At 61.0% G+C, this 24,157-nt stretch overlaps 1 protein-coding gene across 7 annotated transcripts; it reads right to left on the bottom strand.

Moving 5' to 3' along the window:
* Positions 1-3,898: 3,898 nt before the first annotated feature.
* On the bottom strand, positions 3,899-19,642 carry CPNE7 (copine 7). Of its 7 annotated transcripts, XM_081806207.1 has the most exons (17): positions 19,327-19,637; positions 17,903-18,718; positions 15,726-15,908; positions 13,016-13,090; positions 12,772-12,846; positions 12,054-12,137; positions 11,578-11,667; positions 11,383-11,481; positions 10,944-11,030; positions 10,536-10,595; positions 10,173-10,250; positions 9,566-9,699; positions 8,724-8,778; positions 8,177-8,228; positions 7,977-8,110; positions 5,141-5,377; positions 3,899-4,596 (listed from the first exon to the last, which is right to left on the bottom strand). In XM_081806207.1, the coding sequence occupies exons 2-17, from the start codon at positions 18,335-18,337 to the stop codon at positions 4,408-4,410; spliced, it is 2,067 nt and encodes a 688-aa protein (XP_081662333.1). In that variant the 5' UTR covers positions 18,338-18,718; positions 19,327-19,637; the 3' UTR covers positions 3,899-4,407. The 7 variants fall into 7 exon arrangements, 6 of the variants coding, with proteins under 6 accessions (XP_081662333.1, XP_081662332.1, XP_081662334.1 ...); XM_081806206.1 differs by having other exon boundaries at positions 17,903-19,637; XR_014140728.1 differs by lacking the exon at positions 3,899-4,596 and adding an exon at positions 7,466-7,625 and having other exon boundaries at positions 5,261-5,377; positions 17,903-19,642.
* Positions 19,643-24,157: the final 4,515 nt, after the last annotated feature.

Consider the following 24,157-nt stretch of genomic DNA (forward strand, 5'->3'; position numbering starts at 1 on the left):
CCCCCACCCCCGTGCGGACGCGCACACACGCCCCCAGCCGAGGCCTGGCGGCTCTGGCTCTGGGCTTTGAGTCCTCAGAACCTGGCTGCAAGGCCCCGCTCAGGACACGCAGGCCCCCCCCTCCAGCTGTGCCTACTGGGCCAAGTGGCTTAATTTCTCTGAGTTCCTTCCCCTTCTGGGAAATGGTGCTCACAGGAGGCCGACCTGGGAGGGGAGGTTGGGGCGGGGATTTGGGGGGACTCAGTGCAGCGCAGCTGGAGCCAAGTGGGGTGAAGACCTAGGACACTGGAGTCCTCCGTGCACGGGGTTCCGCGGTCGCTGTGGGCCTTAATGGGAGGAAGAGGGTCCGTGCCAGGCAAGGGTCCCAGGTGCCCTTGCTCAGGGGCAGGCATCAGTGCAGTGGCAGGGGGAGGGGGCAACGGATGGGGAACACGGAAGCTGGTCTCGCCCACGGCCCCCCTGTGCTCGCGTCTGACAGCCCTGCTCCCGCCCCCGCACCAATTAGGAGTACTTAGTCACAGTTGCCTGCCTGCAATGAAGAAAGAACAGCCTCGATGCCCAGCTGCCCCTGTTCCTCCCCGCAGCGTGGCTGACTCTGAGACTGGGGGGGCAGACCCTCAGGTGGGGGACCCTGACCCAGAGTCGTGCCTCGGAGGCCCAGCCTGGGCTCTGGGGGGGCGGCGGATGGCCAGCAGGGCCGGGGGCAAGTTAACAAGAGGCGGAGCTTTGGCACAGTCCTCCCTCAGGACAGGAAAGAGAAGCCATGCTCCTTTGCAAAACTGGTATTTATTTACCCAACTGTATTTTATGCTAGGCCCTGGGCACCACCCATTCAGTCCTCACAAGACCCTTTTGAAGAGGGTGTATCAGTTACCTACTGCATAACAAATTATACCAAAACTTTGGTGGCTTAGAACAACAGCAAACCTGGAGGAATTCATACCATTTCTGTGGGGCAGGGATACCGGAGAGGATCAGCCGAGGGGATCTGGCTCAGGCCCTCTCCTGAGGATGCAGTCAGGGTCTCATCCGGGCTGGAGGACCCCTCTCGTGGCGTCACACACACCTGGCCAGCCAGCTGGGGCCTCGGCTACATGGACAGCTTCAGTTTCTTTGCAGCTTGGCCACTGGGTCCCAAGAGCCAGAGTCTTAAGTGAGCAAAGCAGTGGAGTAGCATTTTCATGACCAAACAGAGGGTCCTGTAGGACCCTAAGCATTCCCAGGTTCTAGGAGAAGGAGGTTGCCAAAGAAGTGGGGCCATGACTTAAAGCTGTTATACTCCCAGGTGGCAGACCAGGAGGTGACTTGTCCAAGGTCACGCAGTTACTGGAAGCTGGAGCCAGGTGTCCAGTCTGACTCTGGACCAGGGCTTACGCAGCTGGCCACCGAAAGCACATTCGCTGTCTGCAAATCCCAAATCCATCCTCTGACAAGGGGGCCACTCCAAAGCGTGCTGGGGGCAATTTTTGAAGTGAGTCAATCCCAGGGTGGCTCCTGCCAGGGAGGCCCCGGTCCACACTCTCTGGTCCTGATTGCTGAGAAACCCTGAGCCCTGTGCCATATGAGCAAGAGTGATACTCTGCAGGTCACCGTGACAGCTGGTGGATTTCTGGCTGCCTGGTCCTAGTTCCCTCCCGGGAAGCCTGTCTGGAGCCTGAAGCCAGACAGATCATAGCCCTTGATGGAAGGTGTTCTAGCAAAAGACATAAATCCTGGAATTGCATGGGGCCAGTGGGTCCCGCTTCGGCCACTGGCCAGTTGTATGATCCTGGGCAAGTGATTTAACTGTTCTGAGCCTTGCTTTTCTTATCTGTGAAATGGGAGTATTTGCCATCCCTCCAGGCCAGGCTTTTTGGGTGGCAAGTGATGGAAACCCACCACCAGTTGGTCTGGGTAGAGAGGGAATTTTCGGCTCCCTCAGCAGTCCAGTCTTAGCTCAGGGCTCAGAACTAGGCACTTCCCAGTGCCATTTCTCTGGCTCATTCCCAGGCAATCCCAGCCCACATGGTGGCAGAGGGGTCACCAGTTGCTCCTGGCTCCCATGCCACCAGCTCAGCAACTCAAGGAAAAGCCAGAGGTCAACAAAAGTCCCAGTCTCACTGGCCAGCTCAGGCCCGGGCAGAGGTTGGGTTCTGACTTGGAGCAGTCGCCATATCACGACAGCTGAGCTGGTGACCCCGTGCCTACCCCACCTCTCCCAGCAGCTCCCTCCACACCTGCGTGTGCCCAGCTGAGCCTGCCTACTGGCCAGGCCCCAAGCCCACAGCCTCCTGTTTCCTTCCAATCCAGGAGAGCATCCTCTGTAGGCTGCGCCTGACTGCTCCCAGCTTCCTGCTGGCCCAAGGAGAAAGGGCAGAGGGAAAGGGTGGAGGATAGAGGTGGGGGCCTCACACCTCTGCTCCCTCTCTGATTCACACGTTCTGGGAGTGGCTACATCCTTGCTAAGGCAACAGCTCCAAAAAGAGACCCTTATTCCACTGCCAGCTCATCAGGCTCCTTGCCCTGCCCTGGCCCAGAGCTGCTTCCCAGGCCTACCACTGCTGCCCTCAGCCCCTGCATAAACCCCCTCCCATTCTTCTTAGCTCTCTTTGTGTCTTCTGCCCCTGCTGGCATCTTAACTGACCAATTCCCTTGGCTTCACCCCTGAATGGAACCCAGAACGGTCTGAGGCTTTCTACCACTAAAATTGGTGCCTGGTCATCCATGACTTGGTGGCAGGGTCAGGACAGAGCTGACACAGCCTCCCATCTTAGAACCCTGCTGCTTCCCAGTGTGAATGGAGGGGGCTGTTTCTCTTTTGTCCTCTCCATCCCCAAAGAGACCAACATTGGCTCTTCCAGAATTCAGCAGTAGCTAGGTTACCATGGCAATGCCCATTATCCTTGCCTAACAGGAGATGAATCAGGAGCTAAAAATAGACCTCCAGAGTGGGGTGGGGTGGGTGGATGGATGGATGGACGGATGGATGGATGGATGGATAGGTGGATGGATGGATGGATGGGTGGGTGGGTGGATGGATGGATGGATTAGGTGGATGGATAGATGGAGGGAGGGAAGGGTGGATGGATGGATAGGTGGGTGGGGATGGATGGATGGATGGATGGATGGATGGATGGATGGATGGATGGGTGAATGAATGGATAGATGGATGGATGGATGGATGGATGGATGGATGGATGGATGGATGGAAGGGTGATTGGATGGATGGATGGATGGATGGTTGGATGGACGGACGGACCGATGGATGGAGGGAGGGAAGGGTGGATGGATGGACAGGTGGACAGGTAGATGAATGGATGGATATAGGTGGATGGATGGAGGGAGGGAAGGTTGGATGGATAGATGTGTGGATGAATGGATGGATGAGCGAGTGGATGGGAGGGCCTAGATTCAGGGTCAGGACAGTTTGTTTTTCCCAGACAAGATGTTTCAGGGGAAATCTCAATCAGAAACCCACCCCCACAGGGCTGGGAGGCTTTGGCAGGTGGTGCTCCCTCCCCTGACAGCGTGTAGCATGGTAGGTCCTTGTAAAGCTGAGTTGCTGGTTAAAGGCCCCTGGGTTCCTGCCAGACAGCCTCTCCCCACCTGAGCCTGGCTGATGCAGATTTCGAGCAGCGGATCACTGAAGGCCAAGGAGAGGCCACTCAGGGTATGGGGGCAGCTGCTGCACCCTCTGGCCCTTCCTTGGGTGGAGTATTGCCTCTGACACCCTTGTGTTCCTGAAAGGGCCCTTCCTTTCCGTCCAGGAAGGACCCCGAGGGCCTGAGTCTAGCAGACTCCCTGTCCCAGTGTGGGGATGGGAGGGGGCCCGACTCACCTGTCCACCCCTCCCGAGGGGTGCAGTCCTCTGCTGCAGGAGTGGGGAGGCAAGAATGGGGGCAGTAAATGCACAAACTGCTTCGAGGACAGGATGACACTTTATTATGCTCAGCCCCCACCTGCAGACCCCATAAACCTGGGTGCGGAGGTGGGAGTGAGCAGTGAGCAGGGAGGAAGGCAGGGAGCAAAGAGGAATCTTGACTGTGGATCGGGGGTCTGGGGGCATCTTGGGGTTTTCTCCACAACTGGAAGGCAGCCTGTGGGCCCCTCCTCAGTGAAGATCGGGTGCAAAGCAGAAATCCCCCAATCCCTAAACTTCCCTTCATTTGGGGCTGAGCTGCCAGGCCTCCTGCTCTCTCAGGAGTCCGTGCCCCCCACCATTCTACACCGGCCTGGCGGAGGCAGGGCCAGGCATGGGGGGCTACCACCAGCACCCCCACACCTTCAGCTCCTGTTCCAGGGATCCCCAGGCCTGGATTTGTTCATCCTTCAACCTTGGGGGTCCCGGAGGGCTGGCCTAGGCAGCAGGCTCACAGGACGACAGGGGCGGGCCGGGTGGGCACAGGAGGGCTCTGGAAGGCGGGGGGCCTAAGGGACCTCGAGGGTGCTGGAGACAGAGACTGGCCGCACTCCTGGCTGCCCGGCCCTCTCGGGGGGGCCGGCCTCTCGGGCGTGGGCGCTGTCGCCTCTCGGGGGCAGCTCCTTGTAGCTGTAGTACTCCACCAGCTGCCTGGGCACCTCGGCCAGCACGCACTTGGCCAGCGCTGCCGGGGACGCCTTCAGAGCGGGGACAGCGTGGTTACAGCTGGGGGCCTCCCGACCCTCTGGCCGCCCAGCCCATCACACCCCAGCCTCATCCTCTGGCGCTGCGGCCCCCACCCTCTAGTAGAGGGTGTCCCGCAGCTGACCAGTAAGTCTCCTGGCGGCCAGGGGAGCCTTGGTACGGGATGTAGAACCGAGGATACGAGGCTGCAGTGGCCCACTGCTGAATGGGGCTCCAGCCTGAACGGCACCTGCGCCCACGTGGCCCCGCCCCTCCCCCAGGCACACAGGGCAGGTGTGAGGCAGGAAGGAGGTGGGCGCCCCCCTAAAAAGCCCTGTGAGTGTCCACCGGTCGTGAATTTCCTTCCTGTGTCTCACAAAGGGTCTGAAAGTGCCTGGGGAGCCCACTGTGCTGCCTTCTCTCCTGTGTGTAGGTTCGATATTTTCAAAATAGGAAGGTTTCTAGGTGCTTGAGAGCAGTTCAAGTCCTGCTCCTCCCTGGGAGCCTGGGGGGAAGGCCCTGGACCACCCCCCCCCCCCGCCCCCCGCATGCACTCACGCTCTTGAGCTCCCGGAAGGGCACGAACTGCACAATGTCTCGGAGAGCTGGCTCGCCCCGCGGGGAGCGCAGGATGCCGTCGTCCCCGTCCAGGGTCTGCATATCCGTGAAGTCGGCGTTGCCCACCCCCACGATGATGATGGACATGGGCAGGTGGGAGGCACGCACAATGGCCTCCCGTGTCTCAGCCATGTCGGTCACCACACCATCGGTCAGGACCAGCAGAATGTAGTATTGCTGGGGACACAGGGAAAGAGTGGGCACGGGTCCCCCACCCCTTCCTCAGGCCCTCGGGGGTTGTCTGGGACCCTTGAGGGCCGCTTCTACCCCCCAGGCAACCGCAAGTCCCCCAAGCAGCTCCCCTCCCCCAGAAAGCCTGGGAGCCACTGCGGGCATCCAGAGCTGAGGGTGTTCAGGCTTTTCTGAAATTGTTGCTAAAGAGTAGTTCATCACAACCACAAGACATCCTGAGCTCATTTACTGTGGCTGGATGCGTCCGCCCATCTCCCAACCCATCGTACAGATGGAGAGGCTGAGGCTGGTGGAGCCTGGGTCCGAACCCACGTCCGAGGCCCAAGAAGGAGGGTCCTGTGGGCTGCCAGTGGACAGGGCCTCCCACACCCTAAAGGGACCCTGGGATCCAAGGAACAATTTAGAGAGGACACCCTCTGGCCCAGCCTGGCCAGGTGCTCAGTACATCAGCACAAAGACAGACTGGGACTTGTTTCAAATAAAAGTCCATTTCCCTTGTTAATAAACAAAAAAAACAGGGGTTGTGGCACCTGAGTGGTTCAGTCAGTTAAACATCTAACTCTTGATTTTGGCTCAGGTCATGATCTCAGGGTTGTGAGTTCGAGCCCCGCGTCAGGGTCCGTGCTGGGCGTGGAGTCTGCTGGAGATTCTCTCTCTCCCTCTGCCCCTCCCCCCCACCTCTCTCTCTCTCTCTCTCTCTATCTCTCAAAAAACAAAACAAAACAAACAGGGCAGCTGGCTGGTTCAGGCACGCAACTCTTGATCTCAGGGTCGTGAGTTCAAGCCCCACATTGGGTGTAGAGATTACTTAAAAAATAAAATCTTTAAAAAACAAAACAAACACAAAAATCCCCAAAAACAGAACTACTAAAAATCAGTACTAAAAACCTGGACAAGAAAAAACATAAAGGAGAAAAAAGAAGACCCTAGCCCAGTGGGCACAGACACTGTGACACCACGTGAGGGAAAGACTAATGGGCATCACCAACAGGGTCATCGTTGCCAAGAGGCCCCCTGCCCTCCTCCTCCCCAGAGCCCCAGATCCATGGGAGGACTGACCGTGTGCTGGGCAGTCTGAGGACCCCTGGCTGGACCCAGCTCTGAGCCCCGTGGACATAGCCCCTCCTCAGGAAAGCCCGCATGCCCTCCTCCTGCCCCTAGACTAGGTCTCAAACACCGAGCTCCGTCGCCGTGAGCACGGGGCCTCCCAGCACTGTGTGTGTGACTGTGGTCTGGCCCCAGGAAGCCACGTGTGACTTGGGAGGGAGTGACACCGCTTTCCCTCGGGACGAAAGAGACGGGCAGGGGAAGATCAGGTGCACTGAGAAGCGGGTCCCAGGTTACGCCGAGCGCCTCCCCACCGTATCAACACCACTACTGTTCCACAGGAAGCAATCTAGCAACCCACAGAAGCCCCTGTGAAGCATCTTGGCAGAGATGGAGGCTCTGAGCACCAAGGAGGACAGAGGCAGACATGCGTGCCTCCTGGGGACACTCCCACCACCTCCTGGGAAGTCGAATCAGAAGACAAGAATGTGGTGAATGCCCCCACGGGGCACAGTCGGCAGCCTCGAGACCCGGAGACCCTACAGGACTCCCCCTCCATCAGCAAGGGAAGGCGGAGGACACGTCCACAATCACAGTGGGGCCATTTCACCCCCGTTCTGCCATAGAAGCCACCGGGATGGGACACGAACCATCCAGCGGGACATGTGTGCTACCCAGATGTTTCATATTTAGATACTGGTATTTCAATACCGAGGGAATTACTGTCGTGTTTTAGGTGTGGTCATGGCACTGTGGCTCTCTTTTCTCTCTTCGAGAGGTTTATACTGATATTTACAGACGAAGTTATGTGTCTGGGACTTGCTTCAAGATCATATGGAAAGGGGGAGGGGAGGAGGGGGGAGGGAGGAAACACGGAAAGAAGTCAGTGACCTCAGGTGAGGGATGGAGCACTCTTCTGCAAATGTGATGTCTTTTACAGAATAAAAAGGTACAGCAACAGACCAGCAGTGCATACAGCAGCACAAACAGATCTACAAACATGTTGAAAAAGGAAATCAGGGGCACCTGGGTGTCTCAGTCGGGGAAGCGTCTGCCTTCCACTCAGGTCATGGTCCCAGGGTCCTGGGATCGAGTCCTGAATCGGGCTCCTTGCTCAGTGGGGAGCCTGCTTCTCCCTCTGACCCCCCCCCCCACACTCATGCTCTCTCTCATAAATAAACAAAATCTAAAAAAAAAGAAAAAGTAAAGCAGAATGCAACTTTCAGCATAATATTATTTGTGAAAAATAAAAAGACACACAAACAAAATAATATGCGCACGGCAGAACAACAAACAGCCTGTTGGGAAGGGACTGGGCAAATCAGCCTGCAGGGGGTGTGACCCCGCCAGGTGAGAGTTATACCTGTGCCTCTAGGGGGGCTTTGGGGCCCCCCTGCATCCCCCAGTACCCCAGGCCTGCGCCTCCCTGACCGCCATGCCCCCCTCACACACTGCAGCCCATACCTGGCCCCCCAGCGGCACGCACCACCTTCTCATGCACCCCGGCCCCACCTTGCCACCTGCCCCAGGTACCTACGGAGGCCTCCCCAGTGTGTTCCTCGGCCGCGGCCATGCGGGCCACCTTGGAAATGATGGGGGCCACGTTGGTGGGACCGTAGAGCTGGACCCTGGGCAGGCAGTTCTGGTAGGCCTCCACCACACCCTGGATTCCTGTGGGGGAAGGAGGGTGAGCCCGGCCCGGGGGCACCCCCACCCAGGCCTGCCTCAGGCCCCTACCTTCACACTCATCGTCCTCAGGGTTGAAGTTGATGGCAAAGTCATGGGACACCTGGGTGGGCACAGAGGGACTGTCAGCTGGGCTACCCCTCCAGGACCCCCAGCCCCCACCTCCCGGGAGAGGTAGGTTTGCAGCCCCTGGGGCCCCCACGTTGACAGAGCCTCATGGAGGGAGTCACCTGGGAGAGAGGGCAGTCGGACTAGTCCTTCAGCCCCTGCAGCCAGGGGGTCTGAGATGCTTTAAACCAATAAATCCCTCCCACCACCATGTTCTTCAGCTATTTGCTACTGGAAGTTTCCAGACTCATTCCCCTTCTCCTGACAGGGACACAGAGTTTTCTTCAGTTCCCCCAGAGGGTCACTGGAGCTAGGTGACCAAGGTCAGCCTCTCTGGCTGGAAGTGCAGGGAGGCTGCGTTCCCACCAGTGAGAGGCCCCCGCTGAGGGGTCCCAGGACCCAGGATGGCCTCTGCTGGGGACAAGCAGCCTGGCCCCAGAGGCCCCACCAGATGCAGGGGGGTGGGGTCCCGGTCCCCAGGCTCTCCTACCTCATACTTGGGAGGGATTCGGGCTCCAAACCCCAAAGCAGAAAACCTCTTGTCGCTGGAAGAGAGGTGGCCCCATCACACAGGGGTCCCTGATTTCCCTGGGGGTGGGTGTGCTTTGGGGAGATGTCCACCAGAACCAGGACAGCCGGGCTCTATTCCACCCCTGTGTGACCAGGCCCAGGCTGACACTTTCTTGGGTGCCCGGCCCTGCTCCGAACCACACGGGGGAAACTGAGGCACTGAGCAGTGAGGAAGACACCCAGCCTCCAGGCAGGGGCAGACACAACTCCTCCAACTCTGGGACCACAACCTGACCCTGGGAAGCGTTGGCCTCCTGTCTTTGGGACTCAGCTCTCTGCTCCTCACCCCCTGACAGAGGGGTCTACCCCTCCATGGCCACAGTTTACTGGTCTATAAATTGGGCCACCCCCCATGTTTGCGGGAAGGGTGAAGGGGCCATGTGAGTGGGGGCCAGCCCCACCTCAGGGGGCTGGGCTGCCCATGCGGATCAGCCACGCAGGGACATCTGGGGCTGGCCCGTGGAGTAAGCCCCACCCACTGTGGCCCCGGACACTGCCAGCTTTCCTTGGGCCAGTGGATACAGCCATCATGCCCACCCCTGGGCCCAAACCTGAGCTGGAGCCAGGGAGGCAGGGAGGCTGGGGGCAGGGAGGCAGGGAGGCTGGGGAGGCTGGGAGGCAGGGAGGCAGGGAGGCAGGGAGGCCGGGGGCAGGGAGGCAGGGAGGCCGGTGAGGCAGGGAGGCCGGCAGGGAGGCTGGGGAGGCAGGGAGGCAGGGAGGCCGGGGGCAGGAAGGCAAGGAGGCCGGGGGCAGAGGCTGCACCTGTCATAGTCCTGGCAGATCTCCCCCACGGCCACCAGAGCCTGCAGGTACTCGTTGGGCTGGAAGGGGTTGATATAGTGCAGAGAGCAGCTGTTCCGGGGGTCACCATTGGAGGCCGTGAAGTCGATGGCCACCTACAGAGATCCCGACTCATGAGCTGGGGGCCCCTCTCCCACCCGGGCTGGACTAGGCACACAGAACCCCCATTTGAGAGGTAAGGGAATAAGCTGTGGGGAGCTGCTTGGCAAGGGGTGCAAACTAGCGCAGTCCCCAGGGCCGTCTGAGGGCCCAGCTCTGTGCTGGGGTGGGGGCCGAGGGCAACGAGCACTGACCAGCACTGACCAGCACAACCGGATGGAGCCTACATCCTCAGGAAGGAACAAGCCCCTCCCTCTCCCAGTACCACCAGCCTGTCACTGGGCCTGGGGCGGGGCCGTGGGAAGGGACCCAAGGCCAAGACTCGCCTCAGCTGCCACCCTGCCTGGGCAGGGTCTGAGAGTTCAAGCCTGCCGCCCCTGCCGGGACACTTCCCTCAGGCCCCTCCTGCTGCTGCTCAGGGGACAGACAGGAGCCCATGCATCCTTGAATGAGCAACAAGGCAACACACGGGCTCTCCAGCTCCAGGCCAAGCCCCGGCTCCAGACCAGGCCACGGCAGCTCGGTCTTGGGGCTTCTGGTGTTGTCCCTGGCGGTGACAAGTGTCACTCTGTTCTCTCCTCGTCTTTCTGTCATTGCTTCTGTTGAAGCTGAGTCCTGGCTCCATCCCTTCCGGATGGGGGACCCTCTATGCACAGGAAGAGCCCAGAGCTGGGCAGGGGGTGTGTGGACCCTGCAGACCCCGCAGAGGGGCCTGACTACACACATGTATGCACCTCGGCCCCCGCCATCCGGGTGGGGAGGCTGCCCAGGCTCTGCGGGGGTGGAGGGGCTCCACGGGGTGGGCTGGGGAGCAGGGGTCCCGGGCGCTCACCGTGAAGTGGATCTGACAGCCACCCATGATGTAGTCCAGGAACGAGTGAACCCTGTAGAACTTCCAGGCAGGGGCGTCGGCAGGGCCCACCCAGGATGCCCCACGCCCAGACACGGAGGCTGGAGCCCCAGGGACCTGCCCTCCCCCAGGGGAGCTCCCTGGAGCGGCCTGACCCCCAGCTGCCCCCCCACTTCCCTTCTCTGACCCCTCCTCCCCTCCATTCCTTCCACTTCCCTCCCCCAAGGACTAGGGAGCCCCGGGGCTCTGGGATTAGGAGCCTTTGAGGGTCCATCTGACAATGGGGAGACTCGCAGGGAGGGGCGTGCCCCTGCCCCGTTGGCTCTCTGCAGAGTTCAGGTGGGAGCCAGCCCCCAGCCCACTGTGGGTGAGGCAGGCGTCGCAGCTCACCTTCAGGTCTGCCAGGATGACCACCCCAGAGTTCTTGTAATGACGCTTCTTCTGCTTGTATTTGGCATTCACGCAGTCCCACTGGGCCTGGGGGACAGGGATAGGCAGAGACCCCCACCCCCCGAGCGCCAGTGCCCAACACCCACCCCAAGGGAGCAGGGAGGCCTCAAAACCCCAGCCCTGAACAGCATTTTTCCAACTGTAATGAGGCAACTGATGTCCCTGGTCTGGCCACCTGGCAGCGTGGTCATCAGTCTTCTCTGGGTTTTACCAGTAATAACAGTTTCTGGAAGTTTCTGGAGCCAGCCGGGCTCAGCGCCAGCGCTCTACCTACCTCCTGTGGCTCCTTCCAGAGAACCCTGTGCAGATGGGTCAGAACCCAGCGTTCACCCACTTTCCACCCTGTTTTTAGGTGGGGGGAGGGAGGGGCCCAGCTCACCTGGTCCTCCCCGAAAGCTTTCTGCATCTCCTCAAAGGTGGTGGAGAATTCCCCGATGAAGTCGTGCTTTCCGCGGGAGTCATAATCCCAGATGAGGCACTGGGGAGCCCAGGCCCCCTCAGCCCGCTGCCCCTGTGGGACCCCACCTCGAGGTCTCAGGCTCCCCTCACCCGCCCCTGGCCCGTCCTGCCCCACCTTCAGAGGCCGCGTCTCCTCACAGCTGCACAGATTGCTCAGGGACACCTTGAAAGGCTCCCACACAGGGCTGAGGTTGTTCTTCACCACCTGGGGGCGGGGGGGCGGGAGGGGGCTGGTTCGGTTTCCTCCGGGAGCCACCTCTAGAACTTCCGCCACATTCCCAGGCCACCTGGAACCCTGTTCTTTAAATAGCCTCTTTTTCTTACTCAGATTAATTTATCTCAAAAGGAGACGATGTCTCAGTGCTCTAACTGAAATGCCATTTCACCTGCAGGCAGGGATGACAAAACACAGTTGTGGGTTCCAGCGGCAGACGCGCCTGGCCTGGCCGCCTGGTCGGCCGGCTCCTTGTTGAAGGAGATGGGCGCTGGGAGGACGCGGGGGAGTGACGGGGCTGGCTCCTTTCCCTGTCCTCTCATTCCTGTCCCCAGAGCACTGCAACGGATGTCAGGTGCTAGGCAGGGAGCCCTCACCTCTGTCCGGTACACCAGCTGCTCGCTCTGATCATCATTGACCCGGTAGAGCTCCAGGAAGGGGTCCGACTTGCTGAAGAGGTCCTGGAGGAGGGCAGAGGCTGTGCTTACCGGCCCCACTCTGCAGCTTCCCAGCAGTGCTGTTCACCCCCACGGAGCCTCCATCCCCTTAGCTATGAAATGAGGGTGAGAGCCTCTCGGAGTGACCCTAGGCTGCCCTCCCCTCTAGAGCCTTCCCTGGCTCCCCAGCACCCTTCCTGTGACTCTCCGGCCATGTCTGCATACGCTCGGCTAGCCCCAGCTGCTGGCCCCCTCCTCCTCCCCAGGCTCCCATCTGCCTGGCCAGCGGGGCAGCAGGACACACCCTCCAGCAGGTCCGACCCCTGCTCTGTGTGCTCCCACCCCATGTGAGAGCCGACAGAACCTGGCTCAGAGCAATCCCTCCACTGTCTGGATGGCAGCCTCCCTGAGCACGTGTCCCCATCGTTAAACGGGGCCACGAGTATGAACAGAGGTTTTGGGAAGGGGCCCAGCGCCCAGAAGAACACAGCCAAGAGCCAGTGACTGACACGGGGACAGGAGCAGCCTCCTGGCGGCCCCACAGGGCTCCAAGCGCCTCTCACTCAACACAGCGCTCGTTCCCTGGAAGGCTCTGACGGGGAGGGCAGCGCTGGGGGTGGGCTGTCCTCGTGGCCCCACGCGGGCGCCCGCCACGCACCTTGTCATCCAGCTTCCGGGCCCTGAAGGAGAGCTCCACGTAGCCATTGTTCCCGGAGATGTCCTCAGCGATCACCTGGGAGGGGAAGCCACGGCCCTGAGCTCTGCAGGCCGGGTCCAGGGGAGGCACCAGGACCGCCCCCCCCACCACAAGGCAGCCTCGGGCCTCGCCCCTCAGAGCTGCGTTGAGGAAGGGGTGGGGTCTGCCGGGTGCAGGGGCTGGGCGGGAAGGCGGGCAGCCTCACCGTGATGGTGGACTTGCCGGCGTTCCTGCCGAACTTGAGCAGCAGAGCGCGGGTCATCTTCTTCTGCGCGACGATCTGGAAGTCAGAACAGTCAGGGAGGGGTCAGCTCCTGTCCCCTGGGGACCCTGCCCTCAGTCCCCCTGGGCAGCCTGGCTCTGCCAATCCTACGACCCAGGGCCCCACAGCCTCGGGGCCCGGCAGTGACCAACCCACCAACCCGCTCTGGAGATGCTCGGCCACCTGATGGACATCCCTCTGTGCGGCTGTGGACGAGGGGCCCTCTCGTCCATGTGTCGGGAGAGGAGGAAGCAGAAACAGCACCCCACACGCCAGACGGATTGCACACCCAGCCCCACCCAGCCCCGATTCCTCAGCGGCCTGGCCCCGGCCCCCAGGCAGCAAGGTGCTTCAAACCCCCCTGGCCAGCATGAGGCCGAGGGGGTTCCTGGGCGCTACCCTGGACCCCCAGGCTGCCCTGAAGGTGGCAGAGGGCTTGAGAGCAAGAATGGAGACACCAAGCCAGCTCTCCACCCTCCTGTGCGTTCGTGCAGACCATGCTGTCCCATGGACATCCTTGGTGCTATGCCCTCCCTGTGGGCTCCTCCCCGCTCCTGCCCACCTGGGCCTCCCCCTCACCTGGCCCTGCGCAGATGCTTCCCTCATCTGGCTACAAACCCCTAACTGGGGCCTGTGAGTTGACCCAGGGAAGCTGTGTGCAGCACTCAGGTGGGTGGGCGCCCTGGTCTGTAGACGGGTTCAGTGAGGACAGCCCCTCACAGCTACCAAAGGCTCCATGACGCTGTAGGGCCCCACCCATTGCTGGCCAACCGAGACCAAGCTGTCGCCATGGTGACGGTGACCCAGATGCTCATTAGCACTTACCTAGCCTCACCGTCCACCGGCTCCTGGAGCTGGGGTGACTACGGCACAGTGAGCTGAGTCCGCTCAGATACTCCCAACCTACACACCCACGCGGCACTGCCTAGCTGACAGCTCCCGAGCCCCTGGGACCGTTCGCTGCACGTGGGGAGGTCAACACAGGCTAAGGGGTGCCGGGGGGGCCATGTCCCGAGCCTCCCCAGGTGCTCCCACTCGTAGGCTCCACTGCTGGGGCTAGCTCGTTTGCGAACCGGTTCAGGTGGATGAGCATTCTTCTCTCGGTCCCCCAACTACCCCCTGAGATGGCTGAGGCTTGGAGGTTCAGGCAGAGGTCAGTGACTTGCTCCAGGTCCTGGGACTGGGATCTGCAGCCGGTGTCGGGACCTCGAGCTCCGCCTGCAGCTGCCCTGATGGCCGTGTGGGCCTGGCGAGTCAGCTGAGAGCGGGCCATGTCAGCCTAGACATGCGTGCGCCCACACCTGTTCCTGTGTGTGTCCAAGCATGCATCTGTACCCTCACCCTGGACCTGTGCCCGATGTACACGTATGTCCATGCATACATGTCAACACCTGTGCGTCCACACATGTGTCTGCGGTGTGCGCTATTCTCTCCCATGCTCGAGACGAGCAGGGGGGAAGCCACCCGGGGGGATCCTGCTCTGCTGCCGTGCCCCTCCTTTTTTTTTTTTTTTAAGATTTTATTTATTTATTTGAGAGAGTGAGAATGAGAGAGAGCACATGAGAGGGGGGAGGGTCAGAGGGAGAAGCAGGCTCCCCGCCGAGCAGGGAGCCCGACGCGGGACTCGATCCCGGGACTCCAGGATCATGACCTGAGCCGAAGGCAGTTGCTTAACCAACTGAGCCACCCAGGCGCCCTACCGTGCCCCTCCTTAATCTCAGTGCTGTCATCTGTAAAGTGGGGTCGGCAGAGGGATCCACCCTAAACCAGCTCCGAACCAGACAGCAATGGGGATGAGTCACGCAGACAGCATGTTGGGTAAAAGAAACCAGACACAAATGAGAACACATTGTGTGATTCGTGAACAGGAAATTCTAGAGCAGGCAAAGCTAGCAGGAGTTGGCTGGAGAGGAGGGGTCAGTGGGGGTGATGAAGTGTCCTGTGTGAGCCGGGCGATGGTCAGGTATACGGGCACCTAAACTCACAAGCATCGACCCTTAAGGTCTGCGCATACTACTGTGCGTAAATTATACGTCAGTGACCAAGAAGCACCTCCCCTCACCAGTCGAGAAGGAAGTACCCTAACCCTTCCTGCGCTGCTAAGGGAAGAGCTACTGGACCGGACAGCATCCGAGGACCGCAAACCGTGTCCCTCCGGTGACCGCAGCCTCGGAGGGCTGGTCCGTCTGCCGCAGGGAGAAACAAGGACACTTATGTGCCGATGTGGAAGGGCTCTCTCATGTCATGACAGTGAAAAGAGCAAGTTGCAGAACGGTGTATGGAGTTTGTGTTGTTAAAATACATACACGGAGAGAAAAATATACACTCACGTCCTCATGTGAGAGCACAGAGCCCGGGGACAGGCAAGAGGTAGATGTTCCACGCCATGCCTTTCACGCTTTCCAAATGTCGAATTAGAGGAATGCATCACCCAGTTCAAAATTACATACTTTTAAAGCTAACTAATGAAGAATTTTTAAGAGAAGTCACTATGGAGAGAGGCAGAGCGGGATGCTCGTCCCAGAAGGAGCTCTGAGGTACCACAGTTGGCGTCCAATCAGGCTGTCCCCACATCACCACCGCCTCCCACCAGTGTTGGCCCAGGGGCGCCTCCCCACCTGGACCTCTCCTCCCGAGGGGATGGGGTGCCCACCTGCCCCAAGGTGCACTCCATGCCTCCAAGGAAGTCATCGTCCTGACAGCCAAGACTGCTGGGTCCGTGCGTGTCATAGACCTCAAAGCGCAGCTTCTGTACCTCCTCAAAGTAGTAGTCAAGCGTGAAGACCTTGGAGAACACGGGGTGCAGGCTGCTCCTGACCACCTCAGTTCTGTCCACCTGCAAGCAGCCCAGGCTGAGAAGACCTCGCGGGAGAGCCGCGTCCACCCAGGCACTCCCTGGGTCCTGGGCCCCTGGCTCTGGCCTGCAGAGTCCCCTCACCTGCCCTCACGTGCTCCTGGAGGACTCGTGTCCAGGCCAGGCCCTGGGAAGACCCCCCACGCCCCCGCCCTCAGCCAAACCGCACTCCATTCCTCAGGATTTCAGCTGCTCCACGGCTGCCAGGGGCCCCAGGCACCTCCCTCCCTGAAAGAAAGGCCCCAGCCCTGGCCAGCCACAGGCCGCAGCTTCTCCGCAGCTTCTCATATCCTGCCCACCACAGCCCACTCTATCCCCATCACAGTTAGGGAAACTGAGGCTTGGAGAGGGAAAGGATCCTGTGCAAAAGCAGTCCAAGTCAGGAACACAGTTGGGTCAGAATCCTGGGCTGCGCAAACCCACAGTGGAGATCTCTCCCCAGCTGGGCAGGCAGGGAGACTGGGGCAGGGGGTACAGATCCCCCTGGGTTCAGCTCTCTCCTCCAGCTTAGGCACCCCTACACCCCTAAAGCACAATCCAGCCTGGGGAGGTAGGTTTGCCACCCTCCAGGGTACACAAACTCCCGCATCCTCAGACAGAGGGTCTGTGTGGGCCACCCGCCCCCCCCAGGGACAACTGCACCCATGCTCGGGCCAAGTGAGCCCTCCTCACAGATCTTCCCAATGTCCCCAGCACCACAAAGACACTGGGCTGCAGTGGCCCCTTCGCCTCCTAGGCCAATGACCCGCAGAAGCCTGGCGGTCAAGAGATGACAACAAACAGCACAAGGTCACACCGCATGGGGGAGCAGAGCTGGTCTGTGGAAGCTGGCCACTGGAGCCTCCAGGACTCTGTGCCCCTCACAGGTCGGGGCCCAGCTGTCTGCCTCCCCCACGCAGGCCCCCAGCGGTGAACACCAGGGTCTCCCCCTCACCCACCCTCTCCCACTGCCCCACCGCCCCGCCCAGGCCCCCCTGCACTGTCACCAGTCAGGGGGCGTGCTGGAGCCTGGGGAGGGATCCCTCAATTCCACTGGGCTTCAACCCCCAACCTCGCCTGCCCATGCCCGGTGTTTCTCCACCTTTCCAGGTGAAGCACACATCTCACAGGGGACAGTGACCGGGAGAGTGCTTTGCACAATGCAGAGCTATTGCCGCGACTGGCCCACGGGGAGGGCTGAGCCGGGGCTGACAAGGGGCAGCCAGCTGCCCAGGCACCCCAGCGACCCCCCAGGCCCGAGAGTATCAAAGGGAGAAACAGGTCCGTGGAGTGTACAAACCAGACCTCAGCTGTCCCAACCTGGCCACAAGTGCTGGGCTGACCCGGTCACCCCAGGGTTTCTGGAGACTCACGGTAGAGTCTGCCACAAGAGGAGAGCAGGCGACAGGCTGGGAGCCCCCCAGGTGGGTCAGAGACCAAATCTCTAGCTCACCAATGCCTCAGCCTCAGTCAGCCGTGCCCCCCAACCCCGCAGCCCTGCCTGGCCCTCCCTGCTCCCCCCTTCCAGGATCCGAGGTCTGGGTGCCTCTGCCTGATGGATGAGGACCTGGCAGAGCGGTGGCCCCCCCAGGCCAGGGGGGACCCATGAGCCCAGGTCAACCCTGCATCCCCCATTGGGCACACCACTCTCTCCCGCACCCCCCACTCTCTTCTGTGCCCCTTAGTCAAGCCCCCTGCCGGCACGCTCAAGCCGGGGTGCCTCACTCCGGCACCTAAAGCCCCACGTGGGACCCTGGTCGCACCCCCCATGCTGGTGCTACCCCCCATGCTGGTGCTCCCTCTCTCTACCTGGGGCTCCTCTCTGTGGCCTCCAGTCCGGCACCCCCCCAACTCGTGGGCGCGGATTCTCTCGACCTGGTAACCCCAGCCCTGACCCTGCCCTGCACGCTGCCCACCTCGGTCTCTGTGTCCCTGGCCCCAGGCCCCCGGTCCCCACTCAGCACCTGCACCGGGGTCGCGCCCGCCCCAGCGCCTACCTGCACCCACTGGCTCTGGGACTGCAGCCGCAGCACCACGCTGGGGTCGGACTTGGTGAGCGGGTCGCGGTCCAGCAGGTGCCGGCAGCTGAGACGCAGCTCCACCTTGGAGGCGCGGGGCGCGGGCACCACTCCGGGGGGCGCCGCCGCCCGGCGCTCCGAGCCCGCGCTCATGCTCCCGGCGCCGGCGCTCAGGGACGCGGCTGGGCGCACCGAGGGGCCGCTGCCCAGTCGGCGCCGCCGCCGCCTCGGGAATGATGGCCGGGCCAGGCGTGGCCACGCTTGCCTGCACGCCCGCGGGGCGCGGACACACGTGGCTCCCGCGGCCGCCACCACGCGGGGACTGCAGAAGGGTGGCCGGGGAGGGGGGACAGAGGAGGGGACAGTGGAAGGGTTGAAGCCTGGGTGGGGGGCGGACAGAGGAGGGGGAGCCATGGAGGGGAGGGGCGCGGGAGGGGCACGGGCAAGGAGTGCTCTGCGGGAGGGGCGAGCCGGCTCTCAGTGCAGCTTCGCCCCTCGCCCCTCGCCCCTCGGGGTTGCTGGGTTTGGCAGGGTTCAAATCCGCCGCGGGGAAGCCGGGCCGAGAGGTTTGGGGTAGGTCCAGGCAGCGACCTCCCACACTGTGCAGAGCCCCCTGGCCCCCTGGGACAGTGTCCTCCCCGGGCTGCCCCGGGGGGCCTGGAAGTGGGCATCAGAGCTGCCAGGCCCTTTGGCGAGTTGGGGGGGCAACTGGACCCCCGGTTTAGCACCAAATCCCCGTGTTCCTCCCTGCTTCTCTTGGACCCCATCTGGAGGGGGCATTTGGTGAAGCAGCACCTGCCAACAAGCATTTCATGGGCACCTCATGTGGGCCAGGCACCCCCACCCCGGGAGGGGTGAACTTGCAGTCCAGGAGCAGGGATAGCCCCTGACTGTCCTGGGTGTCAGAGTCTGACCTGGCAGTGCCTGGGGGCCCTGCCACACCTATCCCCGGCAGCCAGATGGGACCGGGCTCCATAGGGGGCCCCAGATTCTCCCCATGCCCTAGACCACCTGCCAGTGGGAGTTGAGTGGAAGAGGAGGTGCTAACAGAGGCAGAAGCCACCTCCCGGCCATTCTCTTTGCCAATGTTTGCCTAAAAATAGGGCACAGACCTGGCCAAAAGCCACAGGGGGAGGGGGACAAGAAGAGGGTTTAAGGGGAAGGGGGCCCAAGGGCCAGGGCTGCAGAGACTGGATCTCTGGTGTGCCGGGGTCTGTGCCCTTGGGCCGACCAGGGTTCAGCCTTGGCCTCCAGGGCTGCAGAAGAAGATTCTGGGGTCAGGACAAGTATGCTCGTGGGTCGGGTCAGGCAGCGACAGGTCTTAGCGGCAGCCTCCGCCAGCAGACCCTGTACGTGGACAGCACCCCTGGTGGTAAGAGGGCGGGATTGCACCCCAGGCGCACCTGGAAGCCCGAGACCCTGAGCCCCGTTTGCAGAAACAAGGAAAATCCTTGCAGCTTGGCTGAGGCGGTTGGACTCCAGCACGTGGGCTCGCTTCCCAGGCACCTGGATAAAGAGGCAAGGGGCAGTGAGACACACAGAGGGATTCGAGGCCACTCGGTGCCCCCTTACTCGGCCTCATCCAGCCTCCGTGTCATTCCTCAGAGGCTGTGGAAACCAGCTGTTAGGGCTAGCTACTCTGTGGGGACCAGCCTGGAGCCCCTCTGGGCCTTCTAGCCCCCGCATCTTTCCCAGCCCCAGCTTCCCAGAGCTGGGGGGTCAGTGTCTAGCCTACCAGCCATGCCTGTGGGCTTGTGGTGGTGAATCTTGGGCTTACAGGCCCCAGGCCTCCCAGATCTAGCTTCTCCAGCACACCTGCCCCAGCTGTGCCCTGGGAGAGGCTCCTTGGCCTCTCTGAACCTCCATGGGGATCAGACTGCGAAATACCGGCAAGGGGCTGGGCTCAGGTGGGCCACCCAGCCCCACGCAGGCAGGCCTCACATCTCCCACAAGGCTCAAGGGGCTCCCTGCCTGGCTCCTTGGTCTGCCAGGCCTCGGGGGGATTTCCACTGAGGACTGGCTCCCCCAGGCTCAGCTTCACCTTGACCTCTGCAACCGACACAAGGATCTGCCAGACGTGGACGGCTGTGGCACCTGCCCGCCCGCCGTGCACGCTCCATGCCGACCGCAATGGTGTGAAGCCACACGATGCTCACAACAGCCCCATTTCACGCATAAGGAAAGGGACACCCCAAAGTGCAGGAACCTGCCCTGGGGCACGCAGCGGTCTTCATGGGTGCAGTCCTCACACACGCAGCACCTCAGCCACTAAGAGGTGACATTTCCACTACGGGGAGAGAGGAAAGAGAATTCAGAGCTTGGGAGTTCAAGGGTCTGAGGTCCAGAGATTTTAATGGACCCACTGGGTCTCCAGCCACAGACTCACAGGATGTGGCTGCTCCCCAGGGTGACCCAGGGCCTCGGCCCTGATGGAAAGAAACTGTAGAAGAAAAAGCCAGATTGCTTGTAACCCTGGTCTGTGATTCCCGGGCCAGTGTGGCCTTCCTGAGTCCCCAGAGCCAGGGCCCCCCACGGGCTCCGGGGACAAAGGAGGGCCGGGAAGGCGGGGGAGGGGGGTGCTCCAGCAGCCAGACTCGGGAACGAGACCCCCGATCATACATTTTGTTCTTATTGTCGTACAGCAAGGAAGAGCACATGGTCCTTGTTGAAAACTTACAAAGAGTGTAGGAGCGCGTAGAAATGAAAATTCCAGCACCCAGGCTTAGACAGGACTAACATTTTGATGTGTGTCGCTCCAGCCTTTTTTCCATGCACATCTGTGTTACTTCTCAAATTTCCCTCCGCGTCTGAGTCCTTGCCACACCTGGTTCATCAGACGGTCCAGCGTGAGGGCCTGGCCTGCCCCCTGTCACAGCTGGGTCCTTGGGGCCAGGGCTGGGCCTGGCACCCCGCACATGCTCAGGACATATTTGCTGAGTGAGCTCACTGGGCAAACTATTTCTGTTGTGTAACCGGTTTCTTTCTTGTTATTAACAACAGTGTGTGGCCTTCTTCCATGCCACAGACTGAATATTTGTGTCTCTACCCCAAATCCCTGTGTTGAAATCCTAACCCCCAATGCTCTGGAGTGAGGAGGGGGGCCTTCTGAGGACTTAGTGCCCACAGGGCCTTGCGCCTTCCACCCAAGGAGACCACAAGCAGACGAGGCACCTTGACCCTAGGCTTTCAGCCTCCTGGACTCTGAGAAATCCATGTCTGCTGGGTGACTAGTAGCCCGAACAGACTGACATTCTCCCTCAATCCAAGCAGGCCCACAGCAGGGCCCCAGGAGCTTCAGCCCCCCAGGCGCCAAATCAGGCGGCCGCCTGTTGTGTAAATAAAGTTTAACTGGAACAGAGGTTCACATACTGTCCGTGGCTGACCCTGCTCTCAAGAGGAGAGCTCAGTACCTGTGACAAAGCCTAAATACTTACTAGCTGTTCCTTTAAGAAAATGTTTGCCAAGCCCTGGTCAGCCGCATCAGTGTGATGTCACCCCGCTCCCAATGCCTCACCCCTGCACCTGGCTAACCCAGCTCCCGCCAGCCCAGGTCACCGGAGGGACCAGCTGATCGAAACAACCATTCCTAATGTGTTTGACTCACTCCCATTTGGCTCTTTTGATGCTTCCAAATCGTGGATTTTTAGAGCAACAAGGAAGCATCCTCGCTTTGGACGACCAGTGTTTCAAGCCCCAGTGGTCTCTACCAGCCAATTCCACGTCCCTCCCTGGGCTCCCGGGCCCTCACCCCCACAGCACTGGCCTCGAGCACATTCCAGAACCACTCAGCACCTCTGTCTCCCAACCTGGAAAGTGGGGGCGAGAGCGGAGTCACCCCCCAGGCGGTGTGTGAGTGTGGGACTGAGAGGTGGGGAGAGGCGGCCTGCCACACCCCTCCACCCTGGTCCTGCTCCTCATGTGGCAAGCCAGGAGGTTGTTTGGGAAGGTGTGTGGACACTGTAGAAACTGTAGCACAGGGGTGCGGCGGGGGAACCAACAGGATTTTCAGAAAGGGAGCAAGGTTCGTGTCTGGCTGGGTGCTTCTTTTTATAAGCTGGTTGCAAACCCACCCTCTTCCTTTGTTTCTTTCCTCCCAAGAAATGCAATTTTATCTCAGAACGTCTGAAACCTTCTCGATCGGATTGTTTTCCTACAGGATTTGGCATTGATCTTACTTTAGAAATCAGACCACCACACCCAGAAGGGCCACCGTGGCTGGGACAACACAGGTCTGTGGTCCTGGCTGGGCCTCGGATCTGTGGCCACCTGTCATCACAGTGTCACAGAGCTGGGACTAAGGCGGGTCTCACCTCACCCCACAAACCTGTCTACACCACACACAGATCACACATGCACACACAGACACTAACATGATGTGGACGCAGAGGCAGACATCCCTGAACACAAACACGGTCAGACAGGAGCCCTGACAAGACTCCTCCAAGGGAGCTGTGTCCCTTATCTTGGTGCCTTCCCACATTCAGCCCCTGGTTGCCGTCCCCTCCTGCCCTGAGTCCCCACCACGCAGGTGATGTCATCTGTGTTATCAACGACAAGACCATGCTCAGAGAGGGTGATGCCTGAGGTCACACAGCAGGGACAGAGCTAGGATTCTACTTGGACCCTGCGACTCCTCTCAGAACGCAGTGCTCAAGCCTTTCTTGGCCCATCCTGGCCCCCCAGTGTGTCTCAGGGGCTTTGCTGTTCCCCACCCCTAAAAAGTCACAGCCAACCATGAGGGCACAGAGCACTTGGCCAGCTGAGCCCCTTTGCCATCAGCTGAGTCCTCAGAGCCCCGGTGAGTCAGACAAAGCGGCCAGGACCTCTGCCCAGGGCCACAGTCCAGATGCTGTCCACAACCAGCTGTCCCTCTCCTGGGTCAGGGAGAGGTGCTCGGGGCTGGGCCTGGGGACCCCAGAAGCCTGCTTCGTCAGGGCAGGTGATCTGGGGGGTAGGGAGGAGGTTGGGAGAGAGAGAACCCACAAGGAGCCACGGCGACCTAATGTCTGTACCCTAACCTCGGCCTGATGCTCGCTTCTGCTCTCTTCAAGTAGAAGCCGCTGGGCCCAACGCACAGGCATGCGGGGGCATTGGACCAGGGCGTGGACGCCAGCTGGAGGGGCCCGCGGGGCCGGAGCAGGAGCAGGGCGACCATGAGGACATAGCTGTCTACAGGGTCCCGGGGGGTGGCAGCGTGTGGGTCAGGGCGGCAGGCAGGAGCAGGGTCCACAGCGCTGGCGTCTCCAACAGATGGACGTCCTGCTTTTCTTCCCGCCTGACTCATCCGGGGGCTTTTGATGATATTCTCGGTGCCAGCAGCCTGGATGGAGCTTTGACACCGCCGCCATATCCTGTCTCTTTCATCACTGACCCAGTTTTGCCTTGTGCTCCCCAGAAAGCATCCCCCTTCCCAGGCAGGAGCTAACCAGCTGCTTTGCTGCATTCCATCTAGCCCCCAGCACTCTGGACCCGGGGGTCCCCCTGCCACTGTGGAAACAGGTGGGAAAAGGAGGGCACCCGGCTAGGGCCCCGCAGCTGGGGCGGGGGAGCCAGGTCTAACACACCTCTTCGCCCCGCCCCACGCAGCCCCCCGGCAGCAACCCCCAGACCTCAGTGTTCTGGAGGCGCAGCCCTGAGAAGGTGGACGCAGAAGTGGGGGCCACACTCGGAGCCTTTCCTGGGGGGTGGGGCTGGAGAAGACTCTGGAAGGCCAGTCCTCTCTTCCTGTGCCGATGGCCCTTCTCCAGGCCCCAGGCCACCAGACAGTCCTCCTGTGGCCTGGCCACAGGTAGCTGGTCCTCGCGGGCAGCCCCGGGCCCTGCACGGCTGCCCTGGTCAGCCCCGGTCAGCCCTTCCCCATGCCCAGGCCTTCGAATCCGCTGTGTTCCAGTTCCAGGTCCCCGTTTACCTGTGAGGAGGGGTCATTCAGCTCCATCCTGAGGGCACCCCCAGGGCCTAGCACGCAGTAGGTGCTCAATGTGTATTCTCTATCCCGTCCCAGGACCACATGGGGAGAAAGAGGAGCTGCGGGCCCCTGCTGGCAGGGGACTCTGAGCCTGCCCCTTCTTTTCGATTTTATTTATTTGAGAGAGAGCAGCGGCACGCCAAGCAGGGAGCCCGATGTGGGACTCGATCCCAGGACCCCGGGATCATGACCTGAGCTGAAGGCAGACGCTTCACCGACTGGGCCACCCAGGCGCCCCCTTATTGTCATTATTGATGTCCCCTCCCGCA

Source organism: Leptonychotes weddellii, chromosome 16 (assembly GCF_054177405.1).
Source record: "Leptonychotes weddellii isolate Sample4059 chromosome 16, ASM5417740v2, whole genome shotgun sequence".
Classification (NCBI taxonomy): Eukaryota; Metazoa; Chordata; class Mammalia; order Carnivora; family Phocidae; genus Leptonychotes; species Leptonychotes weddellii.

Coding starts and splice junctions, on each gene's coding strand:
- CPNE7 (XM_081806207.1), bottom strand. CDS start 18,337: ATGGCTCCCCCTCCTCTGTCCGCCCCCCACCCAGGCTTCAACCCTTCC. Junction 10,596..10,943: donor TCATCCTGGCAGACCTGAAG/GTGAGCTGCGAC, acceptor CCTGCCTGGAAG/TTCTACAGGGTTCACTCGTT. Junction 5,378..7,976: donor AACACACTGGGGAGGCCTCC/GTAGGTACCTGG, acceptor CTGTGTCCCCAG/CAATACTACATTCTGCTGGT.